Source organism: Telopea speciosissima, chromosome 7 (assembly GCF_018873765.1).
Source record: "Telopea speciosissima isolate NSW1024214 ecotype Mountain lineage chromosome 7, Tspe_v1, whole genome shotgun sequence".
In the NCBI taxonomy this organism is placed as follows: Eukaryota; Viridiplantae; Streptophyta; class Magnoliopsida; order Proteales; family Proteaceae; genus Telopea; species Telopea speciosissima.
The window spans coordinates 44,602,432-44,616,708 of NC_057922.1; the positions used below are offsets into that span (position 1 = coordinate 44,602,432).

A 14,277-nucleotide genomic window follows, 5' to 3' on the forward strand; every position below is an offset into this window, starting at 1 on the left:
GTCTGGTTCCCAAGGCTGAATGCAGACTCTTCCAGTGTGGCCTTTGCAGAGGATAGAAGAAACAGATAAGATTTTTTATGCTTTGGGAGGATGCACGGATGCAGAGAAGATCCAGTGTTCTTCTTTTATGCTACAGAGAGAGGCAAATCTCTTATGGAAGACTTCTAGGCAGAATTTGGCTGCAGCAGACCCAGTGATCACCTGGCAGCAATTCCGGGATGTTTTCTTTAATAATTATTTCCCGAGGAGTCTGAAAGATAGGAAGGAGACCGAGTTCTTATTACTGGGACAGGGAGATGATTCTGTACTTCAGTGCAAGAAGAAGTTCGAAGAACTTGCTTACGTTTGGTAACGGTCTCAAGAATGTTCTTTGATATTTTTTCGTTCTTTGAAAACGAAAAAACGGAAAATCTTGTTTGGCATTTCAGTTCGTTCTTTTGGTCTTTAAGAACGAACCAGATGGAAAAATGGTGAAAAGAACTTTCTTTACAGACCGCCTCAGACATGGTCTGTAAAGAACGAGAACTATTAAAATGAAGTTGTGAACGAGACAAATTGGAAAAAACCCGTGATTTGAGCAAAACGTTGAGAAGGGCTTCTCTTGAACAGTTACCAACGCAGCCTTAGTTTCCCAGTTCTAATCTTCATCTTGAACAGTTTAGAATTAAATTACCACCTTTAAGTAGAAGGTTGATGACAGGCTGAAAAAGAAAAGAAACCTTGAAGCAGAACCCTTGTTATCCCACCGTATGAACCAATATCGGTTAATAACTGGCCACTGAAAGTTTTTTTTTTTGGGTGAATAAATAATATCATTACCGAAGAGAAGAAAAGAATTACAGAGGGCCCCTAGGGGCAAGAAAAACACAAACAGCCAAGGCCTTAGCTAGGAGAGGCTGAAGAAACAAGAGAAACATTAGAGAGGCCCCAGGAGTAAACAATGAGCCTGTTCCTTGGGGAGTCTAAACAACTAGAGGGGGGGACAAGAGATAACTTTGCTTTAATCTCAAAGGAAATGGAATCCCAAATCTTTTGGTAAGGACGAGAATTGGAGGTCCATTTCCTGATATTACGCTCCATCCAAATATGGTTGATAGTGGCACAGAAAGCCAGCCTCCCTACCACATCACAAATAGAGTAGCCAGCGAAGGTCATATCAACCCAAATCCACTCTCTAGAGAAGGGGAGAATTCTTCTACGGACCGGCCAGCACTTGAGGAGGATGCCTTTCCAAATAGCAGCAGCGGTAGGGCACTCAAAGAAAAGATGACTCAAGTCTTCAGCATTGTTCCAGCATAGGCAGCAAGCAGAAGAGACTTGGATCTGGCGGCTTCAAAGAAAAGCCTGGGTTGGGAAACAGTTGTTGAAAACCCTCCAAGCTGTAAAACAGTGGCGAGGAATGTGGTGCTTGAACCAAAGAAGCTTGCGCCAAGGTACCAGCTGGCCTTTCAAACGAATGTAGTTTCAAGCTTCCTTAGAAGAGAAGAGACCAGATCTGTTTGTTATCCAAAGAATATAATCTCCTCGGGCAATAGGCCTTCTTGGAATGGAGGGGAGCTCACTCCAAATAAGGCTAAGAGAGTTGCCAGAGGGTGGGGGAGCCCAGCCATCCTGATCAAGAATATCAGCAACCAAAGATAGCCTGTGAAGACCCATTGCATAAATGGAGCGGGGAGTGAGCTGATGGAGAAGAATCCCCGAAGGGTGCCAATTGTCCAGCCAAAGGTAAGTGGAGAGACCATCACCAACCTGGGACCGAATGACCCGAAGCACAAGGTGTCGGCTAGCAAGAATTTTGCGCCAAACCCAAGAAGCATCAGAGGAAGGGGAAGCCATCCAGATAGAGTCATTTCGAAGAGGACCCGAATAAATCCAGTCAACCCAGATGCTTTTCTTCTTGGAAGCAATCTTCCAAATAAGCTTGATGATACCCGCAGTGTTCACCTCTTTGATTCTTCGGATGCCCAGCCCACCTTCCGCCTTAGGGAGACACACAGCGGCCTAGCTTAGGGGATGGAGAAATCTAGAGGAATCATTGCCCTTCCAGAGAAAGGAGGCCATGAGAGTTTCCAAGGACTTGATGGTGGCCTGAGGTAGCCCGTAAATCCCAGACCAATAGATATAAGATGACTCCAATACTGATTTGATAAGGATTAACCTGCCTGCATAGGAGAGAAGTTTGCTTTTCCAAAGTTAAAGCCTTTTCCTGATCAAATGAAGCATAGGAGTGCAATGGTGAGCAGTAAGCCTGACCGGGATCAGAGGAATACCCAAGTACTTGACTGGAAGCTTGCCCTCTAGGAAGCCAGATCTGGCAAGAAGAGCTGTTTTCAAAACCTCTAAGACTCCAGCCAAAAATATAAAAGACTTTGAGGGGTTGATGCGGAGACCCGAGCGCTCATGGAAATGCTGAAGGCAACTTAAAATGCATTGAAGAGAGGTGACTGTGGCCTTTGAGAATATCATCAGATCGTCTGCAAAGGCCAGATGAGTGAGCTTAATGGCTTTACACTTGGGCATTGGCAAAATAATCTGCTGATCAGTACAAATCTGAATCTCTCTGGATAGGACTTCCAAAGCCAAGGTGAACAAGTAGGGAGATAGAGGGCAGCCTTGGCGAATCCCCACAGAAGCACCAAAATAACCCGTTGGGCTACCATTGACCAGAACCGAGAACTTGGGGGAAGAAATGCAAGAGCTAACCCAATTTACAAAAGGCAGAGGGAATCCCATCTTAGTCATCACCTGAGTAATAAATTCCCACCTTAGAGAGTCAAAGGCCTTGTGAATGTCAATCTTCAAGAGGAAGGAGGGAGAGTGATTTTTCCGATCAAACCCTCGAATTAAATCATTGCATAAAAGGATGTTGTCCAAGATATTCCTGCTAGGGATGAAGGCTGTTTGGTTGTCACTGACCAAGCCATCCACAACACCTTTGAGCTTACGAGCAAGAATCTTTGCTATGAACTTGTAGAGGAGATTGCAAAGGGCAATGGGCCTAAAATCATTCATGGCAATAGCACCTTCCTTTTTGGGGATGAGGCAAAGAAAAGTATTGTTGATCCCAGTAATTTGACTAGGATTTAGGAAGAAGCTTTCGATGGCAGCTACAAGATCAGATTTGATGATATTCCAAGCGGCTAAGAAAAACCCCATGCTAAAGCCATCCGGGCCCGGAGCACCATTGACCTTGAGAGAGTGAATAGCTTCCACAATTTCCTCTTCTTTAGGAATAGAACTCAAAGAATCAAGGGAGGCCTGGCCAATAAACTTGTTGAGCAACTGGTCCGGAATGGGGGCAAGACTCTCCTGAGGACTAGAAAAGATGCTCTGGAAGGGCTGAACTGTCAAATCTTTAATATCTTTCACGAGTTGACTAAGGATCCATCCGGCCGGGCAAGCTGAATAATGGAGTTTGTGTTAAGCCTAGCTTTCACCGATCGATGGAAGTAGGCCGTGTTTGAATCTCCCAAATCCAGCCAAGTGATCCTAGATTTTTGCTTAAGAAAACTTTCTTCCCTAGCCAGCAAGGAGGAGAGCTGAGAGGAGACTTCTTTCTCTTCAATGGCCAAGGAAGCATTAAGAAGATCAGACTGTAGACTAGCCTGTATGGCAGCAAGCCTTTCCTTACACTCTAGGACTTGATGAGAAATGTTGCCAAAAACTTTGATGTTCCAATCTTTAAGAGCAGCCTTAACATTTTTGAGTTTCCTAGAGAAAGCAATTAGAGGAGCGAGAAAAGGCAAAAACAGGCTTATTCCAGGCATCTTGCTTGAAAGGAAGTTTGGGTGAGAGGACCACATGTCAAAGTACTTGAAGGGTTTAGGGCCAAAAGAGGTGAAAGGCTGAATGGCTAAGGAGATGGGGGAATGATCGAGATGTCCGGGTTATCAAAAGAGGCCTGAGAGGAAGGGAAGGCTGCCAGCCACTCTTCATTGACAAGCATTCTGTCCAGCTTACAGCAATGCGTTTGCTTCCAGCCCTCTTGTTGCTCCAAGTGAGTGGAAAGCCTGTCCATCCGAGGTCATCTGCCCCCAAATCATCAATGCAATCATTAAAGGAATTCATAGCCTCCAAGTCCATATGGTCCCCACCCTGCTTTTCATGGCTGAACCTGATAATGTTGAAATCCCCTCCTAACCCCCAAGGCTGAGCACCAATCTGGGAAGCAATAGACCGAGATCAGCCCGAGAGGACAATCCTATCGGCCAGGCGATTAAGAGCATAAACCACGATCATGAAAAAGGAAAAATGGCCCAGCAATCAGAGAACATGGCGTGCATGAACTGAGAGGAGGAAGAAGAGAGGGAGATGGAGATTCTGCAGGGGTCCAATAAAATCCAAATACGGCCGTTGGTGTGATGAGAGTAGTTTGAAAGAATCGACCAACCCGGGGCAATAGAGCTGATAATTTTGGTCGAATTAGGCTCTTTGATATGAGTTTCAAGAAGGCAGCAAAAACAAGAATAAGTGGAACGAATACGAGAGCGAACAGCAGATTGCTTAGACGGAAAGTTGAGCCCTCTGGTGTTCCAAATGATGCCACGGATCATTGAGCAAGGGGGAGGAGAGGCAGCGAAGACTCAAGGAGCCTGGTCAGAACAGCCGGAGACCTGGTTTCGCTATGGTGACGGCGCCGGTACGATCTACGAAGGAGGGGGGTGGCAGCTGCAGGAGGAGGGTGCAGGGGAGACACACAAGGATCAGCGGCGGCAGCTACAGGCCTATCGGGTGAAGAAGACGAAGGAACAGATTGGGTTGGAAAAGGTCCAAGAAGAGAGAGAGGGCCCGACCGAAAGGAGAAATTGGGTTGGGTAAAGGGCGAAAGAGCTTGACCCGACCCACGAGAAGACCTGGGTAAAAATGCGGAAGGGTGAGAGGGGGCTAAACCCGACCCGGAAGGAAGCAAAGGGGAGAGGCCAGTTCCGGGAACCGCTGGACAAGGGACAAGAGAAGGGGGGCCCACCAAGTCAAGGCCAGAAGAAGTCTCGACGAGGGGGTTCAAAAGGTTCGCTGAAGCCAAAAGGGGGTTTGCATCGCTAGCAGACAAAGACTCCAAGGCACAGGCTTTTGAAGTTGACGAAGGCTCAAAAGCACAGACAGAAGAGCTCAAAGGATCAGTAGAGGATTTGAGAGCGCACGAAGCATTGGGGGAAGGAGCAGCAGCTCCAGAGCCAGAAGAGGAAAGATCAGAAGAGAAGCCCTCTGTCATACGAGATCTGCTCCGAGGTAATACTGCAAACTGGGGCTTCTCGGGGCAAGAGAGAGGCTCTGTACCCTCTGCGTCTTCGGCAAAAAGCAGACTGAAACGGTTTTGAGCATCAGACCAACGCTGCTCCTTCGAAAGCGACTGGACAATGGTACTTTCCGGCCAAGTCTTCTTCTTCCAACGCTGATTCCGGTAACGGAGCCGAGATCTACCACGGGCGGGAGATCGAGCAACAGCGGCAACAGCAGGAGTTCGACCGCAGGGGGTGGGGCCAGGGCCACCATTGCCGGCGGATACTTCTTTCGCCAAGGAATCAGGAGCATCACAGGGCTTTTCCAAAGGAGAGCAGAGGTGGGAGTCGTGCCCGAAGACCTTGCAAGTCAGGCACTGAAAGTTATATGATCCACACATAACAATACTGAGTAATCATATGTTTAAAGAACATTTGCACCGACAGAAAACAATATCAATCCTGTTAGAAGTATGTGTAAAGGGTAAAATAGGTAGTCCCATCTCGAGAATCAGCGTCAGCCTTATGGCGCTGGTCTTGGCTTATCACTTTTTATGTTCCTATTTTACCCCTGTAAAGGTTTCCCATATATGAATGATAATATCTGGTCTCTCTTATTATTGAGACAGCCAGCTTTCCCTCTCCTTTCTCTTCTTCTCTTTTCCTCTCTTCTTTTCTTCTTTCTCTTCTTCTATTTTTCTGCTGTTTACATGGTATCAGAGCAGGTCTGATCAAAAGGGTAAGCTTCTCCTTCCATTCCTCTGCCCCTTTTTCACTTCTACATCAAAAGAAGAAGGTGGCATAAACCCCATTCTATTTTGAAGACTATCTCGGTTCCTCTCTACCGCAGGGGGTAGTTTACCCCATTTGTGATGCCTTGAAGGTGTTCGACAAATTGCAGCAATGGTATGGTGATGTTCCTTCATCTCTATTTCAGGTTTGAAGTTCTTAGTAATGACCTGTGCTTGAGTGCGATGCACTGTTTGGTGATTTTTCCATTGCTGTGAATCTTTCTTTTAAGATTTTTGGAGTCTATTGTGCTGTTGGATATATAGTTCTCCATGTCTGAATTGGTTCTTGAACTGTTTTGTACCTGTGTGGTCTGTGTTGAGATATGGACCTGATATTGGAGTGTTCTTTGAGCTGCTGTTGAGCTGCTGCTTACTTCTATTGGACTGTTTTGTGCCTGTGTGGTCTTTGTCTAGTGTTCTTTGACCTGATATTTCATGCTTATCTTGGATTAAGCATTGGCTGGTTATTCTATTTGCACTTTCGGGTGCCTCTTTGGTGAAGATAGAGTGTTGTTCCTCGGTTTGAATTGGCTTAAGAGCCCTTATTGTTTGATTGGTGTTCCTCTTTTGTGGTGATTATGGGAGAGACATCGACGGACACCAAGGCTGTCCCTAAGGTTGTATACTCCTCACCTAATTTTCTGACCTCTAAGAAGCTAGAGGGTAGTCAGAATTTTCAGCAATGGCACAAGATTGTGACCTTGGTTCTCACAGGAAGGGGTGAGAAGTATCATTGGACTGGCACGAAACCTGCCACCATGACTGCTGAGGCTTGGGAGGTTGCTGATGCTCGCATCTTGGGACAAATGCTCAACTCTATGGACAGTAATATTGTAGACATAGTTCGAGAACTCGCGAGATCTCGCCAAGTTTCTTGGTTTTTGGAAAAGCCGAGACGATACTGCCTACGAGTCTCAAAAGTGCAATATCTCGGCGAGATCTCGGCAAGATCTCGGATCTCGGTTGGATCTCGGTTGGATCTCGGTTTCGACCCATTACTACCACTTAAATACCTTACCTAATTGGACAAAACTCGACATATCTCGACGAGATCTCGGATCTCGGGTCCAGATCTCGGGTTGACCCAAAGTTGAGGCTTCGAGTTGAAAAAAAAAAATACACCAACTCGGCGAGATCTCGCCGAGATCTCGACTCGTCTCAGTTTTTCCAAGAGTCGAGTTGGTACCGACACCCGAGTTTTAGTACCTTGATTGTAGATCTTGTGACCCATATTGACACTGTTAAGGATCTGTGGGCGTATCTGGCTATACTGTACTCTGGACACAACCTCTCCAGGATTTATAAACTCTCTCAAGAGTTTTATCGAGTTGATAGAAAGGGTAAACCACTAACTCAACACTTTGCTGATTTCAAGAGGATGTATGAGGAGTTGAATGCTTTGCTGCCCATTACTTCTGATGTTACTCACATGCAGCAACAACATGAGTAACTAGCAGTTATGAGCTTCTTAGGCAGTTTGGGCCCTGACTTTGATTCAGTCCGATCTCAGATCCTTGGGGGTGCTACAGTTCCATCTCTTGCGGATACCTTTTCTCAAGTTCTTCGTGTGTCTCGTGACACTACTCGAGTCTCTTCTGGTGATAGTACTGCTCTTGTGAGTAGTGCCCGCAGTGGGGGTCGTCAGCCTACCAAGATCCCCCCAGCTACATCTTCTGCGAGTACCCATGACTTGTCTGAGAGGTCTGGTCCTCCAAGGACTTGCCATCATTGTGGCAAATCTGGTCACATTCAGCGTTATTGTTGGAAGCTACATGGCAAGCCTGCCGCCAAGATAGCTAACACTGCTAGTGTTGATCCTACAGCCCCACTTGTACCTGTTGAGGAATGCAGTATGACTTTAACTTTGACAGAGGAAGAGTATGCTCGCTACAGCCAGGCCAAGGTTGCTCAGGACATTTCTTCCACTGCTACTTTTGTCCAGAAAGGTAATGCCACTGCATGTCTCTCCACTTCTAGGCCTTGGATTATTGATTCAGGGGCCTCAGACCATATGTCTGGCATCTCAAGTATTTTTTCCTCTTTGCAACCTTCTCGTTCGAGTGTCACTTTAGCTGATGGTTCTTATGCTACAATTAGAGGCACTGGTACTATTCGGCCCACTTCTTCCTTGTCCCTGTCATCTGTATTGTTTTTGCCTAAATTCCCTTTTAACCTTTTGTCTAGTAGCCAACTTACCACTGCCTACAACTGCTCAATAACCTTTTACCTTGATTCTTGTGTCTTTCAGGATTTGCAGACGAAGAGGACGATTGGTAGAGGTCGGGTATCTAGGGGACTGTATCTTCTTAAGGACTCTTCTTCCGTTGCTTATTCGAGCACAGCCTCCCCTTATCAGCTTCACTGTCGGCTTGGTCATCTGTCCTTACAGAGTTTGCAGAAACTGTTTCCTAGTTTGCGTTCTCTTTCAGTTTTAAATTGTGAATCGTGTTGGTTTGGGAAACTCCACCGTGTGAGTTATCCCCCTCGTGTCAACAAACGGGCCTTACATCCCTTTTCTTTGGTTCACTCTGATGTATGGGGTCCTTGTCGTGTGTCTTCAAAGTTGGGTTTTGTTTATTTTGTTACTTTTGTTGATGACTACTCTCATGTTACTTGGTTGTACTTAATGAAATGTCGATCTGAATTGTTCTCTATCTTTTCTTCCTTTGTTGCTGAAATTAAGAATCAATTTGGATCTTACATTAAAGTTTTGCATAGTGACAACGCACGGGAGTACTTTTCTGCACCTTTTTCTGATTTTATGACCACTTGTGGAATCATTCACCAGTCTTCTTGTTGTAACACACCCCAACAAAATGGTGTGGCCGAACGAAAGAATTGTCACTTAATGGAAGTGACTCGGTCCCTACTTTTTAAAATGAAGGCGGACAAGTCTTTTTGGGCTGATGCAGTGTTGACTGCCTGTTACCTCATCAATCGTATGCCCTCCTCTGTCCTTAGTGGTGGCATTCCTCATGCCTTACTCTTTCCTTCTGAGCTCTTATTCCCTTTGCCACCCCGTGTCTTTGGGTGTGTCTGCTTCATTCGAGACCATACTCCAGGGTTATCGAAGTTAGACCCCAAAGCCATCAAATGTATTTTTGTGGAATACTCTCGTGTTCAAAAGGGGTATCGATGTTATTCTCCTATTCTTCGCAAGTATTTTGTTACTACTGATGTTTCTTTCTTTGAGTCTCAACCTTATGTGCATGCGTCAGTTATCGGTCCTTCTTTGGATGAGGACCTTCCTCTTTGTGTTATTCAGCCTTCTTTGCAAATGCTTGTTGCACCACCTCCTGCGAAGCCTCCAATTATTCATGTTTATTACCATGAACCACAGAGAGAGGCTGTTGTCCCCAGTGCTGCCCCACCTGCTGCCACGCCTGTATCGTCTGCAAATCCTATTCCTGGTCCTACAGTTTCTAACTTGGATATTCCCATTGCTCATCGGAAAGGTACTCGTCAGTGTGTTAAACACTCAATCTCTTCTCATGTTTCTTATTTTGGTTTATCCTCCACTTTTCGCACTTGCCTTTCCACTGTTGCATCTCATCCTATTCCTAAGACCACTGCAGAGGTGTTATCTGTTTCTTGTTGCAGGACAGCGATGGAAGAAGAATTAGAGGCTTTGGAGCATAATCACACTTGGGATCTTGTTCCTCTGCCACCTGGAAAGTCTGCTATTGATTGTCGTTGGGTTTATGTGGTCAAAGTTAATGCTAATGGCTCTCTTGCTCGCCTGAAAGCTCAATTGGTGGCCAAGGACTATGCCCAGGTGTATGGTGTCGATTATTTGGATACCTTTTCGCCAGTTGCCAAACTCTCCTCTGTTCGTGTCTTGATCTCCCTTGCTGCTTCGCATCACTGGCCTTTGCATCAGCTCGATGTCAAGAATGCTTTTCTCCGTGACGACCTTCATGAGGAGGTATATAGGGAGCAACCTCCAGGGTTTGTTGCTCAGGGGGAGTCTGGGCTAGTTTGTAAATTGAAGAAATCTTTGTATGGATTGAAACAGTCTCCAAGGGCTTGGTTTGGCCGATTTACAAAGGTGGTCCTTGAGTTTGGCTTGTCACAATGCAATAGAGACAATTCTCTTTTCTATCGCCAAACAAATGCTGGAAGAATCTTTCTGATTGTATATGTTGATGACATTGTGATTACTAGTGATGACTCTATAGGTATTAATAGTTTGAAATCTCATCTACAACAGAGATTTCAAACTAAAGATTTGGGAAAGTTGAACTATTTCTTAGGAGTTGAAGTGGCTCAATCTCGGAAGGGAATATCTCTTTCACAGCGAAATTATACTCTTGACTTACTTACGGAGACTGGGATGCTAGGGTGCAAACCCCTTGATAGTCCAATGGATCCAAATATCAAGCTTATTGCAGATGAGGGAGATGCCTTTGATGATCCAGAAAGATACAGAAGGTTGGTTGGAAAGCTGAATTACTTGACATTCACTTGACCTGATATTTCGTTTCCTGTGAATGTTGTAAGTCAATTCATGTCATCTCCTAGGACACCTCATTGGGATGCTGTCATTCGGATTTTGAGGTATCTTAAGAAGGCTCCTGGACGAGGATTAGTATACACTGGTCATGGCCATACACGAGTTGAGGGATTTTCTGATGCAGATTGGATTGGATCACCCATGGATCGAAGGTCAACTACAGGCTATTGTATACTTGTTGGAGGTAACCTTGTCTCATGGAAGAGTAAGAAACAGAATGTAGTGGCTAGATCAAGTGCAGAATCCGAGTACCGAGCCATGGCCCATGCTACTTGTGAGCTGGTTTGGTTAAAGATGTTGTTGACTGAGCTTGGGTTTGAGAGCTCTACACCAATGCAATTGTGGTGTGACAACCAGGCAGCAATACATATTACCTCAAATCCTGTATTCCATGAGAGAACTAAACATATTGAGATGGATGGTCACTTTGTAAGAGAAAAACTCCAACAGGGCATAATCTCTACAAAGTATGTCAAGACTGAAGAACAACTTGCTGATATGCTTACCAAGTCTCTAGTACGTGGGAGGGTTGACTTGACTATATTTGTAACAAGCTAGGTATGGTTGATATGTATGCTCCATCTTGAGGAGGAGTATTAGAAGTATGCGTAAAGGGTAAAATAGGTAGTCCCATCTCGAGAATCAGCGTCAGCCTCATGGTGCTGGTCTAGGCTTATCTCTTTTTATGTTCCTATTTTACCCCTGTAAAGGTTTCCCATATATGAATGATAATATCTGGTCTCTCTTATTATCGAGACAGCCAGCTTTCCCACTCCTTTCTCTTCTTCTCTTTTCTTCTCTTCTTTTCTTCTTTCTCTTCTTCTATTTTTCTGCTGTTTACAAATCCTATGTACTGAAACTTCATGACAAATATAGAGTGTGGAAACTTTATGATAAATAGACTTACCAAAAATTGTATCATTATCTTTTTCTTGTTCTTTACTATTTTTGCTTTTTTTTTTCTTACAAAGTCTTAGTACAATGTTACTTATCAGGGGGGAAAAGGAGACTTTCCCAAAGTACGGCAAATACATAAGCATGTAAGCAAGTTATACATGCATATAATGGACAGTGCACTTCAGCCAAATGAGGTTGTCACTCAGGAAAGGCTCGATATTAAAATTTCAATGTCATTGACACCTTGTCTATTGCAATACTAACAGATATAGGAGGATATTAGGGAGGGGGGAGGAAGGAGGAGAATAACTTGAACTGTTAAAGAACATGAACATAAAGTTTTCTGTTTATCAAGTATATAAAAGAAAATAGATAATTGAACATGCCTGGCCTCTCTTGCAATTGAAATATGTTTCCCTCAGACCCACACACTCACTCGATATAGTTGGGGTCTTTTCCCCAGCACATTCCCTATATGATCGGTCCTGAACCTGAATGCAGGTAAACAATGTTGTAAATTTTCAAGATGGAGCCAAACAAGGAACAAAAGAATCCATGTAATCTTATAATAAGATAATTTTCTCTCGTAATAGGAGTTACAATGAGTATTGAACTAACAAAATTACACAATCATTTAACAAACCAAAGAACTTGACTCACCGATATTCCCAACCTATTTTACTGTTTATATTCAAAATTCAATTGACAGATTAGAGGAAACAGAACTAGCTAAAATCAATGAGATTTCCGATCAAGGATTAACGGATTGTCATATTTTGCTGGAGAGCATACGCAAAAGACAATTAATGTCACTGGAAAGAATTAAGGTGTAAAACAGATTCACCATAACCCAGAGTGATGAGGCAGTAAGTAAATAGGTTACTTCACAGATTACACATAGGAGTAAAAAATATTGGAACAAAATAGGTAGAGTATAAAATCAAAGAAACAAGAAAAGGAAGATAACCCAAATGAGTTTAAACAAACATAACCAGTAAAGGAAATAAAATAGAAAAGAAAAGAATCGCAACCCAGAAAAAAAAAGTCATCATACAATCAGATTAGCTGACGAAACTCATCAAAGCCATCCCCCCCAAAAAAAAAAAAAAAGAGGAAACAAGAATTAAGCTACAAACCAGAGAGAGAGATTACCTTGACACAATCACTTTCGCTGAGACACTTGATGAGTTCCATAGCAAGGCCCTTACAAGACTTGGCCATGGCGTCGTGTTTTCTCTCAGAAACTTTCTTCTGCGAAACGGACACAGCTACTTCAGTTTTTACTTCACGAGAGTTACCGTCATCCGTAATCTCGGGTGGTAATCAGTTCGGTTCCGGTTTAAATGGTTTGGTTCATATTATAATTGATAGAAATTTAAATCAAATCGATTATTAATCGGTTTTAACTTTTTAAGTTCCCAAATCAAAATCAAGTATCAATCGGCTTTTATTAATAGATAGATTTGTACTACAGCAGATCTTTACAACTACTGATTCGCTTGATCCCTCTTTTGTGGAGTGTCTGTTTGAGCCGATTATCACCAACCTTGCTAAACAATCTCTCTGTCGGTTACCAACCAACGAAGAGGTGCGAAAGGTAGTATTCTCTATGGGCCCCTGGAAGACCCCCGGTATGGATGGGGTTCAAGCTTGCTCTTATCAAAAGTTTTGGGATCTATTATCTAACGATTTGTTGGCTTTTGTGCATAAGTTTTTTAGTTGTGCTGCTCTTCTAGCAGGGATGAATCATACTCTCATTTGTGTCATTCCTAAATCTGATGCGGCCTCTAAGGTTTCAGACTTTCGGCCGATAAGTCTTTGTAATGTGTCTTACAAAATTCTTGCCAAACGTATTGCTACTCATCTTAAAATTTATCTCCCCTCTTTTATTTCTCCCTTTCAAGTGGCGTTCTTACCTGGTCGCCAAATTACTGACAATATTATTATTGCCCAGGAAATTTTTCATTATCTCAACCATAAGAAAGGTAAGGGTGGTTTTGTCGCCATTAAGCTCGATATGTCCAAGGCTTATGATAGACTTGAATGGTCCTTTGTTAAAGCCATTTTTGACTTTTTAGGGTTTGGTGAGGAATGGGGGCGTCTCATATCGGCCCTTATTTATAATACTACATTTTCCATCAAGCTTGACGGGAGTCCTTTTAGTCTTTTTTCAGATTCTAGGGGTATTCGACAAGGATGCCCCTTAAACCCTTATCTTTTCATCTCGGCTATGGAGGTGTTGTCCCGTCTACTTCATCCTTATAGGGATCTAAATTTATTTTATGGTATTAAGATTGCTAGAAATGCGCCTGAAGTTTCTCACCTTCTTTTCGCAGATGATACCTTTATCTTTTGCAGAGCCACATCTGAGGACCTACTCACAATCAAGGCAGTCTTGGATCTCTTCTTCGACTTGTCCAGCCAAGAAATTAACTATGCTAAGAGTGGTTTGTGGTTTAGTAAACATGTTCCACCAGCTGATAGACATGTCCTTTGCTCGGTCATCAGTATTAAGGAAATGAGTAAACAATCCACTTATCTGGGTGTTAATCTTTTTCACTCCAGATCCAAATCCAAAGATCTGCAGCTGGTTGTGAATCGCGTTCAACGTAGACTAGCTTACTGGAAGTCTAACTTTCTCTCTTTTGCAGGACGGCGCGTTATGATCCAATCGGTTCTCACATCTACTCCGGTCTACCTTATGTCCTACTTCCTCTTCCCTAAGAATGTTTGCAGGGCCCTCGACTCAGTTTGCATCAAGTTTTGGACATGCGGGTCGTCCTCAACCAGGACTCACTCTTTGATTGCTTAGGACAAGATCCGCAAAGCCTCTGTTACCAATTTTGCTTTGATTCTC

At 43.8% G+C, this 14,277-nt stretch overlaps 1 protein-coding gene across 1 annotated transcript in view; it reads right to left on the reverse strand.

Moving 5' to 3' along the window:
• LOC122666938 (cytochrome c oxidase assembly factor 5) overlaps positions 1 to 12,726 on the reverse strand; it is a 34,232-nt gene extending 21,506 nt beyond the window's left edge. The window contains exons 1-2 of the mRNA XM_043863055.1: positions 12,573 to 12,726; positions 11,807 to 11,911 (exon numbers count right to left, since the gene is read on the reverse strand). Of these exons, the coding sequence (XP_043718990.1) occupies positions 11,807 to 11,911; positions 12,573 to 12,641 (174 nt within the window). The 5' untranslated portion in view covers positions 12,642 to 12,726. The remainder of the gene's footprint in view (positions 1 to 11,806; positions 11,912 to 12,572) is intronic.
• Between the last annotated feature and the right edge of the window lie 1,551 nt (positions 12,727 to 14,277).